The 14,355-nt window shown below is 43.8% G+C and overlaps 1 protein-coding gene across 2 annotated transcripts in view; it reads left to right on the forward strand.

Annotated features, from left to right (window-relative positions):
• Positions 1-303: 303 nt before the first annotated feature.
• Positions 304-14,355, forward strand: part of LOC106578619 (extended synaptotagmin-2-A) — a 33,796-nt gene continuing 19,744 nt past the window's right edge. For both annotated transcript variants that reach the window (XM_014157627.2, XM_014157629.2), the window contains exons 1-5: positions 304-1,107; positions 9,219-9,260; positions 9,919-10,053; positions 10,667-10,743; positions 10,876-10,948. In XM_014157627.2, coding sequence (XP_014013102.2) covers positions 700-1,107; positions 9,219-9,260; positions 9,919-10,053; positions 10,667-10,743; positions 10,876-10,948 — 735 coding nt within the window. In that variant the 5' untranslated portion in view covers positions 304-699. The remainder of the gene's footprint in view (positions 1,108-9,218; positions 9,261-9,918; positions 10,054-10,666; positions 10,744-10,875; positions 10,949-14,355) is intronic.

Here is a 14,355-nt window from a genome sequence, read left to right on the forward strand (position 1 = left end):
GTTTGGGGTTTTAGGCTGGGTTTCTGTACAGCACTTTGAGAATATCAGCTGATGTACGAAGGGCTATATAAAAATAAATTTGAAAATTTGAATTGCAGGGAATGACACAAAATGTATTGAACAAATGTACACAAATAATGTTACGCCAACACGGTGATTGGGTTTAAAGTAACACGTGTCATCCCTAATTAGACACACGGATGTCTTTTTTTTTTAAATCACTCAACCGAGTGTAGAAATGGGCGGGGTTTATGACTTTATGGGAAGAGATTGGTAGAAGCTAGTGACGACCATGAAGTAGTACAGAACGCAAACGTGCGCTGGGAGAGGAGTGTGTTGGAAGATTGCGGCTGCTGTAGGTTATTGCAAGTGGAGGACTACCCGAACTCTGCGCGGTATGAGGGAAGCAGCGTGGTGTTATTGAAGAATGAGACAAGAAAATTATGCAAATGAGATGGTTGCTCGTATACTTTATTGCAGCGTGGAAGAATAATCAATGCCCACTTTTTCCAGGGCAAAATGGGCTCAGATGCGGTTGAACTAACGTGAGCGCAGTCTGAGGTTGACTCCGAGAGGCTCTGCGCGGTCTCTGCGCAGGAGGTTTAACATTAGTGACAGTTTAATAAAGAATAGAAGAAGCTTCTGTTGTTGAGGTCTTTACTCCAACATCCCATCGAAACTGTGGGCGCAAAGAAACGAATGTCAATAGACAGTATGACGGCTGTACGAAGCGCCCATGCACATAATGGGAGCTCCGCTGGATCAAAGGAGAATGGACAAAACACACCGAGCCCGGTTAACACCGACCCCAATACAAACGTATTTCCACCGGCAGACATCGGCGCTGACAAGTCTGGGTCTTCCGTCGGTGAACTAACTCAGACATGGATTCAGTTTACAAAGACATTCGTGCTAATTTTTCCCATATATGTTTTGGGATATTTTGAATTCAGTTTCAGTTGGCTCTTAATAGGACTTGTAATATTTTTCTGGTGGAGGAGAAACACAGGAGGCAAGAACACCCGACTGTACAGAGCCTTGGCGTTCTTTGAACAGGAGGAGAGAACTGTCAAACGAAGTCTGACAACTTCTCATTTGCCATCATGGGTAAGACCAAGATGCATTTATAAAGGGAGCACCAAAAAAAAGTGCACAAAATGTTATCTTTATCCCCCTATTCAGTTATCCACTCTGGATTATTATTATTATATGGCTATATTACTACCACATTTGATTAGCCTATATCAAATGTATTTGAACATGTTTTTTTTCTATAACCCAAATAAGCCTAGTGCACAACACACGTGAATCATTTTTGTTGTTTTTGAGTTTCTAAGAAAACCATCACTCTGGGATCAGAAGACAGAACAGTGTTGACCTGTAAAGCTCTGATCACACAGCTGTCCCCAGCAGTGACATTAGACTAAGCCCCTCTAAATACAGCATTGCACAATGGTAAACCGGACACCAGTGTGGGAGGGACACATGGGCCCCAATCACATTGCCTTGCCACTGTTGAGATAACTAAGAACACCTTGCATGCATGATTATGCCTGGAAGATGCACCCAATCTAACCTCACTTATTGTTCGCCTGGTTCTAGATCTGATTGTACTATCATTGGCTTGACGATGAGTGACAAGGAGTTGGCATGATGGCAAAAACAGTCTGGCACTCAGGCTAGCAAAATGTAGGGCCATAGGAGAAACCCCCAACTTAAACGCAACTTGACAATAATGTCGTCTGACTCAAGTTGAAGACATCAACTAGGCCTATACTTGATGAGGATAAATTATGAATAATTATAAGCTGCTTGAGATCTACTCAGCAAGTGTCAAACTAGGACAGTATCATTGTTTGTCTGTCTCTTCTGCCATTTTAGCTGACAAGGTGACTACTCATTTGGTTAAGGGGAAAAACATGGGGGGACATCAATTTTCACCCTATTTTTATCCTAAATGTTTGGCTTGTCACACTGTCATGCCTTGTGACTTCTCTCCTAAGACACATTTTTCCAAAGGGCTCTGTTGAAGTAGTTATTGCGGGTACTTCATCAACTTTTAGTGTGTATAGAACCCTACTGGAGTTAGTTTGATGAACTAGCTCTGAAGGTCTCTCTAAAGATGACTTAACTCGATTTAGAAGTAAATGAAATGTCTGCCTCAGTGCTGCTCCACGCCGGTAGCTGCCAGCAGCAACGATTCAGTGAGTCAGTATATTACAGTGTTTTCTCATCAGAGTGCACTAGTCACTACTGTGCTGTGCTAAACTGTGCCTAGCAATGCTGAGCTGGACTGGCTACACTGTGTTGTGCCCTGTTGTTTGCAGGCTGCCATAGGCATTAGAGGTCGGCCGATTAATCGGCATGGCCGATTTAATTAGGGCCGATTTCAAGTTTTCATAACAATCGGTAATCTGCATTTTTGGACACCGATCATGGCCGATTACATTGCACTCCACGAGGAGACTGTGTGGCAGGCTGACTACCTGTTATGCGAGTGTAGCAAGGAGCCAAGGTAAGGTGCTAGCTCGCATTAAACATATCTTATAAAAAACAATCAATCTTAACATAATCACTAGTTAACTACACATGGTTAATATTACTAGTTTATCTAGCTTGTCCTGCGTTGCATATAATCGATGCGGTGCCTGTTAATTTATCATTGAATCATAGCCTACTTCGCCAAACTGGTGATTCTACAAGCGCATTCGCGAAAAAAGCACTGTCGTTGCACCAATGTGTACCTAACCATAAACATCAACGCCTTTCTTAAAATCAATACACAAGTATATATTTTTAAACATGCATATTTAGTTAATATTGCCTGCTAACATGAGTTTCTTTTAACTAGGGAAATTGTGTCACTTCTCTTGCGTTCATTGCACGCAGAGTCAGGGTATATGCAACAGTTTAGGCCGCCTGGCTCTTTGCGATCTAATTTGCCAGAATTTTACGTAATTATGGCATAACATTGAAGGTTGTGCAATGTAACAGGAATATTTAGACTTATGGATGCCACCCATTAGATAAAATACGGAATGGTTCCGTATTTCACTGAAAAAATAAGCGTTTTGATTTCGAAATGATAGTTCCCGGATTTGACCATATTAATGACCTAAGGCTCGTATTTCTTTTTTTCTACTGTATTATTGACTATGTTTTACTTATTCCATGTGTAACTCTGTGTTGTTGTATGTGTCGAACTTTTATGTTATAATTAAGTCTGATTTGATAGAGCAGTCTGACTGAGCGGTGGTAGGCACCAGCAGGCTCGTAAGCATTCATTCAAACAGCACTTTCCTGCGTTTGCCAGCAGTTCTTCGCTGTGCTTCAAGCATTGAGCTGTTTATGACTTCAAGCCTATCAACTCCTGAGATTAGGTTGGTGTAACCGATGTGAAATGGCTAGCTAGTTAGCGGGGTGCATGCTAATAGCGGTTCAATCGGGTACGTCACTCACTCTGAGACCTTGAAGTAGTTGTTCCCCTTGCTCTGCAAGGGCCGTGGCTTTTGTGGAGCGATGAGTAACGATGCTTCATGGGTGGCTGTTGTCGATGTGTTCCTGGTTCGAGCCCAGGTAGGGGCGAGGAGAGAGACGGAAGCCATACTGTTACGCAGGCAATACTAAAGTGCCTATAAGAACATCCAATAGTCAAAGGTATATGAAATACAAATGGTAGAGAGGGAAAAAGTCCTATAATTCCTATAATAACTACAACCTAAAACTTCTTACCTGGGAATATTGAAGACTCATGTTAAAAGGAACCACCAGCTTTCATATATTTCCCTTCTGATAACCAGGCGGCGGATCGCATCTATGCATGTCTGTCAGACATATCAGTGTTGATGATGGATCACCAGCTCAAGCTGAACCTCGGCAAGACGGAGCTGCTCTTCCTCCCGGGGAAGGACTGCCCGTTCCATGATCTCGCCATCACGGTTGACAACTCCCTTGTGTCCTCCTCCCAGAGTGCTAAGAACCTTGGCGTGATCCTTGACAACACCCTGTCGTTCTCCACTAACATCAAGGCGGTGACCCGATCCTGTAGGTTCATGCTCTACAACATTCGCAGAGTACGACCCTGCCTCACACAGGAAGCGGCGCAGGTCCTAATCCAGGCACTTGTCATCTCCCGTCTGGATTACTGCAACTCGCTGTTGGCTGGGCTCCCTGCCTGTGCCATTAAACCCCTACAACTCATCCAGAACGCCGCAGCCCGTCTGGTGTTCAACCTTCCCAAGTTCTCTCACGTCACCCCGCTCCTCCGCTCTCTCCACTGGCTTCCAGTTGAAGCTCGCATCCGCTACAAGACCATGGTAATTGCCTACGGAGCTGTGAAGGGAACGGCACCTCCATACCTTCAGGCTCTGATCAGGCCCTACACCCAAACAAGGGCACTGCGTTCATCCACCACTGGCCTGCTGGCCCCCCTACCTCTGAGGAAGCACAGTTCCCGCTCAGCCCAGTCAAAACTGTTCTCTGCTCTGGCACCCCAATGGTGGAACAAGCTCCCTCACGACGCCAGGACAGCGGAGTCAATCACCACCTTCCGGAGACACCTGAAACCCCACCTCTTTAAGGAATACCTAGGATAGGATAAAGTAATCCTTCTAACCCCCCCCCCCCCCCCCCCCCCTTAAAAGATTTAGATGCACTATGGTAAAGTGGTTGTTCCACTGGATATCATAAGGTGAATGCACCATTTTGTAAGTCGCTCTAGATAAGAGCGTCTGCTAAATGACTTAAATGTAAATGTAATGTAAATGTAAATATGTTCTCATGTTCTGAGCAAGGAACTTAAATGTTTACTTTCTTCTCCAACACTTTGTTTTTGCATTATTTAAACCAAATTGAACATGTTTTATGATTTGAGGCTAAATTGATTTTATTGATGTTTTAAGTTAAAATAAGTGTTCATTCAGTATTGTTGTAATTGTCATTACTACAAATAAATAAATGTAAAAAAAATCGTCCGGTTAATCGGCAGCGACTTTTTTGGTCATCCAATAATCGGTACCGGTGTTGAAAAATCATAATCGGTCGACCTCTAATAGGCATGCCTCAAGCACTGAAGGAGAGACTGAACGCTGGTGCTCAGCTTCCCCAGTCTGGACACTACCAGCTGGTCACTCAGACTGAGATGCTGAAACGTGCCACTTGGGTTGTGTTTCTGAGGAGAAGGAGCGGGAGGTATCTGAAACCATGAGCTATACAAAAGCATCATGTCCTTCCTGTCCTCTAGGAGACACATTTGCTCAGCAAAGCTGTCATTTAAAAAAAATATATATATTTCACCTTTGTTTAACCAGATAGGCTAGTTGAGAACAAGTTCTCATTTGCAACTGTGACCTGGCCAAGATAAAGCATAGCAGTTCGACACATACAACAACACAGAGTTACACATGGAATAAGTAAAACATAGTCAATAATACAGTAGAAAAAAAGAAAACAAAACGTCTATGTACAGTGAGTGCAAATGAGGTAAGATAAGGGAGTTAAGGCAATAAATAGGCCATGGTGGCGAAGTAATTACAATATAGCAATTAAATACTGGAATGGTAGATGTGCAGAAGATGAATGTGCAAGTAGAGATACTGGGGTGCAGAGGAGCAAGATAAATAAATAAATAAATAAATACAGTATGGGGATGAGGTAGTTGGATGGGCTGTTTACAGATGTGCTATGTGCAGTGATCTGTGAGCTGCTCTGACAGCTGGTGCTTAAAGCTAGTGAGGGAGATATGAGTCTCCAGCTTCAGTGATATCTGCAGTTCGTTCCAGTCATTGGCAGCAGAGAACTGGAAGGAAAGGCGGCCAAAGGAGGAATTGGATTTGGGGGTGACCAGAGAGATATACCTGCTGGAGCACGTGCTACGAGTGGGTGCTGCTATGGTGACCAGTGAGCTGAGATAAGGCAGGGCTTTACCTAGCAGAGACTTGTAGATAACCTGGATCCAGTGGGTTTGGCGACGAGTATGAAGCGAGGGCCAGCCAACGAGAGCATACAGGTCGCAGTGGTGGGTAGTTTATGGGGCTTTGGTGACAAAATGGATGGCACTGTGATAGACTGCATCCAATTTGTTGAGTAGAGTATTGGAGGCTATTTTATAAATGACATCGTCGAGGATCGGTAGGATGGTCAGTTTTACGAGGGTATGTTTGGCAGCATGAGTGAAGGATGCTTTGTTGCGAAATAGGAAGTTGATTCTAGATTTAATTTTGGGTTGGAGATGCTTAATGTGAGTCTGGAATGAGAGTTTTCAGTCACCAGACACCTAGGTATTTGTAGTTATCCACATATTCTAAGTCGGAGCTGTCCAGAGTAGTGATGCGGGCATTGATCGGTTGAAGAGCATGCATTTAGTTTTACTTGCATTTAAGAGCAGTTTGGAGGTCACGGAAGGAGAGTTCTATAGCATTGAAGCTCTTCTGGAGGTTAGTTAACACCGTGTCCAAAGAAGGGCCAGAAGTATACAGAATGGTGTCGTCTGCATAGAGGTGGATCAGAGAATCACCAGCAGCAAGAGCGACGTCATTGATGTATACAGAGAAGAGAGTCGGCCCGAGAATTAAACCCTGTGGCAGCCCCATAGAGACTGCCAGAGGTCCGGACAACAGGCCCTCCGATTTGACACACTGAACTCTATCAGAGAAGTAGTTGGTGAACCAGGCGAGGAAATCATTTGAGAAACCAAGGCTGTTGAGTCTGCCAATAAGAATATGGTGATTGACAGAGTTGAAAGCCTTGGCCAGATCGATGAATACGGCTGCACAGTAAAGGCAAAGGTGGCTACTTTGATGAATCTCAAAAATAAAATATATTTAGATTTGTTTAACTTTTTTTTTTTGGTTACTACATTTACATTACATTACATTTACATTTAAGTCATTTAGCAGACGCTCTTATCCAGAGCGACTTACAAAATGGTGCATTCACCTTATGATATCCAGTGGAACAACCACTTTACCATAGTGCATCTAAATCTTTTAAGGGGGGGGGGGGGGGGGGGGGGGTTAGAAGGATTACTTTATCCTATCCTAGGTATTCCTTAAAGAGGTGGGGTTTCAGGTGTCTCCGGAAGGTGGTGATTGACTCCGCTGTCCTGGCGTCGTGAGGGAGCTTGTTCCACCATTGGGGTGCCAGAGCAGAGAACAGTTTTGACTGGGCTGAGCGGGAACTGTGCTTCCTCAGAGGTAGGGGGGCCAGCAGGCCAGTGGTGGATGAACGCAGTGCCCTTGTTTGGGTGTAGGGCCTGATCAGAGCCTGAAGGTATGGAGGTGCCGTTCCCTTCACAGCTCCGTAGGCAATCACCATGGTCTTGTAGCGGATGCGAGCTTCAACTGGAAGCCAGTGGAGAGAGCGGAGGAGCGGGGTGACGTGAGAGAACTTGGGAAGGTTGAACACCAGACGGGCTGCGGCGTTCTACTACATGATTCCATATGTGCAATTTCATAGTTTTGATGCCTTCACTATTATTCTACAATATAGAAAATAGTAAAAATAAAGAAGAACCCTTGAATGAGTAGGTGTGTCCAAACTTTTACTATTACTGTATATCACAAGACCTTTTGTTGGCCTAGTTATACCCTAACACAGTAGTGTTAGGAATCTCCTGGTTTACAGACCACATCACGCCTGCAAGTTACATTATGCTGGCATACAAAGTGATGTGTAATTCCTATTGGAATCCAGACAAAGTTAGGATATCCAACAAGTGGAATTGTTAATCACCCGCAAGCTACACTCAGAATGACTGCCAGGGTAGGGAAGATTGAATACTGAGACTACCTCAATCATCTAAACTGGAACAATCATCTCAGTAACGGGTGAAATAAATTTGATTACTAACAGATTGAATTAGTTTAGAGAACTGTATGTTATTCATCTTTGTGTTGCATAAAATTAGTGAGTTGCATCAGAACATAGCTAAAATGTCATACCTAAAATTGTGTTTGCCGACTGCTCCTGTTTGTTTTGGTTGAAAAATACATCTGCTGTGAGTCATAGGCTGCTGCGTAGCACTGCCTACACTAATGTAAAATCCTGCTGCTTATTCAGGCTCCTGTGAGACATAAGCAACATGTCAAGGTAGCTACTGTATGGAAGTTGTATACCTCCAGGTGTGTAATGTTTTTTTAAATAAGTAGATCCAAGTTGCTTCTATAATATGCTTTGAAAGTATTTCCATAGTTAAATAACAGCATCCCCATTCAATCCACTTAAATGGACAGTACTGCATATAAATTACATCTCAATTTCTGTTGAGGTGTGAAGTACCTCTTGACAGTTGCACAGTAATTTGATATCACTCATCATTTATTCGTTGAGTAAATGATGTATCCGCAAGGCACTATCCTCTTACCGCTATTTTGTGAATTTGTTGCTTTATAGTATGTGTCAGGTTAATAGAAACCATGTCCACTTGAGTGCTCCTGCTTGCATAACAGAGGCACTTGTGGCATGTAAAAAAGCTAGGCTTGAATCTGTCAAACCCAGCAGTAGTTTATCTCCCTACTTCCCACTCCTCTCACTGTCCGATCCTATGCTCCTCTACGCTGTCACGCTAATGCTGGATCAGCTCTTTTCTCACCCACGTTAGCATTACTGCCTCCTGTAGCTCTCACATGCAATCTCGTTGCCACGGCTACACGGTTGGAGCCGCTGCTCCTAAGGGGATAACGCATGACAGCACACTTCCTCTGTGTTGTGCTGAAAAGGTGTGGTAGCCTAATTAGAAAAGTTTTGCTTTTAGACTATGATTATTGTTGGCTTATGAGAGCCAGTGTTATTTATTTATGTGGTTTGTGTGTATGTATGTGTAGGTACATTATGTGGGTAATGTGTATGCTCAGGGCTCTCCTCTCTCTCAATGATGCTCATACTGTGTGGAGTGGTCTTTGTAATAACCAGGAGGGGTTCAGGAGGACTGCATGACTACGTCCCAAATGGCACACTATTCCCTACATAGTGCGCAAATTTTATGGGCTCTGGTCAATAGTAGTGCAATATAGGCAATAGGGTGCAATTTAGGATGCAACGCAGGCAGCAGCCATACTTCTGCTGAACCTAGGCAGAATATCTCATGTCCAACAGATATTTCAGTTAAAATAACAATGTACAATGTGTTTGTTTAGATGGAATCAGTGACTACTGGTACTGGGCAAATAAAACAGTTTTGACCATGTAAACAGTAATGATGTCTCTTATTTTCTCTTTAGGTCAACTTCCCAGATGTAGAAAGAGTAGAGTGGCTGAACAAGGTAAAATAACAAAGAGGAACATACTGTTAGAATTTCCACTTCTATTTTGATGAGGACCTACTTTTCCTGCTTGGTTTTGTGGTGTAGATACATTTTGGTTCCAGGTAAAAGGTTCAAATAGGGTTCTACCTGGAACCAGAAAGGGTTCTTCAAAGGGTTATCCTATGGGGACAGCTGAATAACATTTTTAGGTTCTAAATATAAATAAATATGCTAAGAGTGTAAGGTGAGACCTAAGTTGAGACCTGAGACCTAAGTTTCAAATATTTATTGTACATAACATAGAGCATATAACAATTGAAATGTTCAAATATAAATATATGAATTGAGTATTGTGAATGATACAACTGATGAGATGATTGAAATGCTTTCGCATCACCTTCAGGATATTGCCGGGCCTGTATTCTCATTCTCAGAGAAGGAGTGCTAATCTAGGACCAGGTCTCACCTGTCTTATTCCATAGTGATGGAAAAGCTCAACTTAGCGCTTCTACTCAGGCACTTTGTGAATATGGGACCTGATATTAAAGAATGAATTCAGTGAATTCAGCTCCTTCACTCTGTCTCCTACATTTCTGTGATGACTTACTGTATGATGGTCAGAATGTGCGCCCGGTACCAACTCACTAATCCGTTCCTACTCCCTCTGGCCCTGCAGACTGTGAGACAGATGTGGCCGTATATTTGCCAGTTCATAGAGAAGCTGTTCCGCGAGACTATCGAGCCGGCCGTGAAGGGAGCCAACTCCCACCTCAGCACGTTCCGCTTCAGCAAGATCAACATGGGGGACAAGGTGAACATCAAGACTTATCAGCAGGAGTCTCTACCTAACCATGCCTTATGTTTATAAGATAGTTTTCAACCGTTCAACAGGCGGTCAAACCTCCCCAATCTGGTTTTAAATGCAACCCTTTTATCTAAATATCAAATCATTTCTGGCTGGGTAACAATTAAGTACCTTACTGTGATTGTTTTCAATTAAAATGGTCAAAAAGAAACATAATAGCTTCTTCGCAAAGATTCATTTCTCAAGCAGGAATTTTGCTAGTACTGTCTCGGAGTGGGTAGGGGAAAACTGAAAACTAGCTGTTATTAACAAATTCACTGCATGGTAATGTCACATTAGAAAGGACAAAGCTTCATCCTACCAAAACAGGCTTACATTTCAGGCAGTCTTTTCAAACAGCTCTTACATTTTTCTTATTGGTGGGGAAAAGGGCAAGTGCTCAAGCACCCCTAGACCCGTATCTGTGCATGTGTCTGTGTTGTAGGGACAGCTGGTGGGTGTTTCCCAAATAGTTTCCAGGAGGAGTCACAGAGTAGTGGCGATGTTCATACTGGGTAGAACACAAGTGGGGGGCTGAGGCCTAGTGGTGATATCGTGATGTCATCTGTCTTGTGTTTAGCCTTTAAGGATCAATGGGGTCAAGGTTTACACAGAGAATGTGGACAAGCGTCAGATCATCATGGACCTACAGATCAGGTGACCTGACTATCTCCATTTTGGACAGATTGTAGACTTTGGCTTGTCATAGAATGTACTCTGTGTAGTATGTAAAAACATTTTTTTTACATAGATAAACATGTGATTTTGATGTTGAACTTTTTTCTCCAGTTTTGTTGGAAATACTGAAATTGATGTGGACATCAAAAGATACTACTGCAAAGCTGGTATTAAGAGCATACAGGTAATCTATAAATTATGTTATTGTCTCATTCTCTGTTTTATGTTTTTATGTCTCCAATTAATCCTAACGTAACATTTTATGGGTGATAGTTTTTTCAAATGTCATTTCTTAGGGATGTAAAACACCGGGGGGACAAATGTTATTTTTTCATTTAACAAACACCCTTCACTTGAAGTCTGAATTGGATCTGGGGCTGGCCATAAAAAATCTGTAATGGATCCTCTGATCGTTGATTATGTCACTGATAACCTGTTCATAAGAGTCGAGGACAGTAAACTCCAACTGAATCTTGTGACTGCATGTAAAAGTTACTTTAATGATGCCTGCTTGCTCAATTACACTGACTTGCAAACAACAAAATCTAAGCTCACCATTGAGCTTGAGGCCCTGGGTCTCAACCCCGCCCTGTGAAATTGGGTCCTGGACTTTCTGACGGTCCGCCCCCAGGTGGTGAAGGTAGGAAACAGCATCTTCACTTCGCTGATCCTCAACACTGGGGCCCCACAAGGGTGCGTGCTCAGCCCCCTCCTGTTCACCCATGACTGTGTGGCCATGCACGCCTCCAACTCAATCATCAAGTTTGCAGATGACACAACAGTAGTGGGCTTGATTACCAACAACGATGAGACAGCCTACAGGGAGGAGGTGAGGGCACTTGGAGTGTGGTGTCAGGAAAACAACTTCTCACTCAACGTCAACAAAACATAGGAGATGATCGTGGACTTCAGGAAACCGCAGAGGGAGCACCCCCTATCCACATTGACGGGACAGCAGTGGAGAAGGTGGAAAGTTTTTAAGTTCCTCGGTGTACACATCACGGACAAACTGAAGTGGTCCATCCACACAGACAGTGTGGTGAAGAAGGCACAACGGTGCCTCTTCAACCTCAGGAGGCTGAAGAAATTTGGCTTGTCACCTAAAACCCTAACAAACTTTTACAGATGCACAATTGAGAGCATCCTGTCAGGCTGTATCACCGCCTGGTACAGCAACTGCACCGCCCACAACCGCAAGGCTCTCCAAAGGGTGGGGCGGTCTGCACAACGCATCACCAAGGGCAAACTACCTGCCCTCCTCGACACCTACAGCACCCGATGTCACAGGAAGGCCAAAAAGATCATCAAGGACAACAACCACCCAAGCCACTGCCTGTTCACCTCGCTACCATCCAGAAGGCGAGGTCAGTACAGGTGCATCAAAGCTGGGACCGAGAGACTGCCTATAGCTTCTATCTCAAGGCCATCAGACTGTTAAACAGCCATCACTAACACAGAGAGGCTGCTGCCTACATACAGACTTGAAATCATTGGCCACTTTAATAAATGTATCACTAGTCACTTTGATAATGCCGTTTTTAATAATGTTTATGTATCTTGCATTTCTCACCTCATACACTACCGGTCAAAAGTTTTAGAACAGCTACTCATTCAAGGGTTTTTCTTTATTTTGACTATTTTCTACATGGTAGAATAATAGTGAAGACATCAAAGCTATGATATAACACATAAGGAATCATGTAGCATGGAGGAAAAGTGTTAAACAAATCAAAATATATTTCATGTTTGAGACTCTTCAAATAGCCACCCTTTGCCTTGATGACAGCTTTGCACACTGTTGGCATTCTCTCAACCAGCTCTTCTTGCGGTCCGACTCATCCCAAACAATCTCAATTTGGTTGAGGTTGGGGGATTGTGGAGCCAGGTCATCTGATACAGCACTCCATCATGCAGCACTCCTTCTTGGTTAAATAGCCCTTACTCAGCTTGGAGGTGTGTTGGGTCATTGTCCTGTTGAAACACTAATGATAGTCCCACTAAGCCCAAACCAGATGGGATGGGGTATCGCTGCAGAATGCTGTGGTAGCCATGCTGGTTAAGTGTGCCTTGAATTCTAAATAAATCACAGTGTCACCAGCAAAGCACCCTCACACTGTAACACCTCCTCCTCCATGCTTTACACCATTGTTGCAACCCCTATTACCAGGCTGTTCAACCTCTCTTTCGTTTCGTCCGAGATCCCTAAAGATTGGAAAGCTGCCGCGGTCATCCCCCTCTTCAAAGGGGTAGACACTATAGACCCAAACTGTTACAGACCCATATCCATCCTGCCCTGCCTTTCTAAAGTATTTAAAGGCCAGTGAATAGACAGATTACTGACCATTTCGAATCCCACCGTACCTTCTCCGCTGTGCAATCCGGTTTCCGAGCTAGTCACGGGTGCACCTCAGCCACGCTCAAGGTACTTAACGATATCATAACCGCCATCGATAAAAGACAGTACTGTGCAGCCGTCTTCAACGAGCTGGCCAAGGCTTTCGACTCTGTCAATCACCGTATTCTTATTGGCAGACTCAATAGCCTTGGTTTCTCAAATGACTGCCTTGCCTGGTTCACCAACTACTTCGCAGATAGGGTTCAGTGTGTCAAATCGGAGGGCCTGTTGTCCGGACCTCTGGCAGTCTCTATGGGGGTACCACAGGGTTCAATTCTCGGGCCGACTCTTTTCTCTGTATATATCAACAATGTCGCTCTTGCTGCGGGTGATTCCCTGATCCACCTCTATGCAGACGACACCATTCTGTATAAATCTGGCCCTTCTTTGGACACTGTGTTAACAAACCTCCAAACGAGCTTCAATGCCATACAACACTCCTTCCGTGGCCTCCAACTGCTCTTAAACGTTAGCAAAACCAAATGCATGCTTTTCAACCGTTCACTGCCCGCACCCGCCCGCCCGACTAGCACCACTTCTCTGGACGGTTCTGACCTAGAATACGTGGACAACGATATATACCTAGGTGTCTGACTAGACTGTAAACTCTCCTTCCAGACTCATATCAAACATCTCCAATCCAAAATCAAATCTAGAATGGGCTTTCTATTTCGCAACAAAGACTCCTTCACTCATGCCGCCAAACTTACCCTAGTAAAACTGACTATCCTGCCGATCCTCGACTTCGGTGATGTCATTTACAAAATAGCTTCCAAAACTCTACTCAGCAAATTGGATGCAGTCTATCACAGTGCCATCCGTCTTGTTACCAAAGCGCCTTATACCACCCACCACTGCGACCTGTATGCTCTAGTCGGCTGGCCCTCGCTGGCCCTCGCTAAGGTGAAATAAATAAAAAATACACATGCGGCAATCATCTATTCACCCACACCGCGTCTCACAAAGACATGGCGGTTGGAACCAAAAATCTACAATTTGGACTCCAGACCAAAGGACAAATTTCCACCCGTTTAATGTCCATTGTTCGTGTTTCTTGGCCCAAGCAACCCTCTTCTTATTATTAGTGTCCTTTAGTATTGGTTTGTTTTCAGCAATTCAATCATAAAGGCCTGATTCACACAGGTCCTCTGAACAGTTGATGTTGAGATGTGTCTGTTACTTGAAATCTGTGAAGC

This window comes from Salmo salar, chromosome 19, assembly GCF_965601325.2.
Source record: "Salmo salar chromosome 19, fSalSal1, whole genome shotgun sequence".
In the NCBI taxonomy this organism is placed as follows: Eukaryota; Metazoa; Chordata; class Actinopteri; order Salmoniformes; family Salmonidae; genus Salmo; species Salmo salar.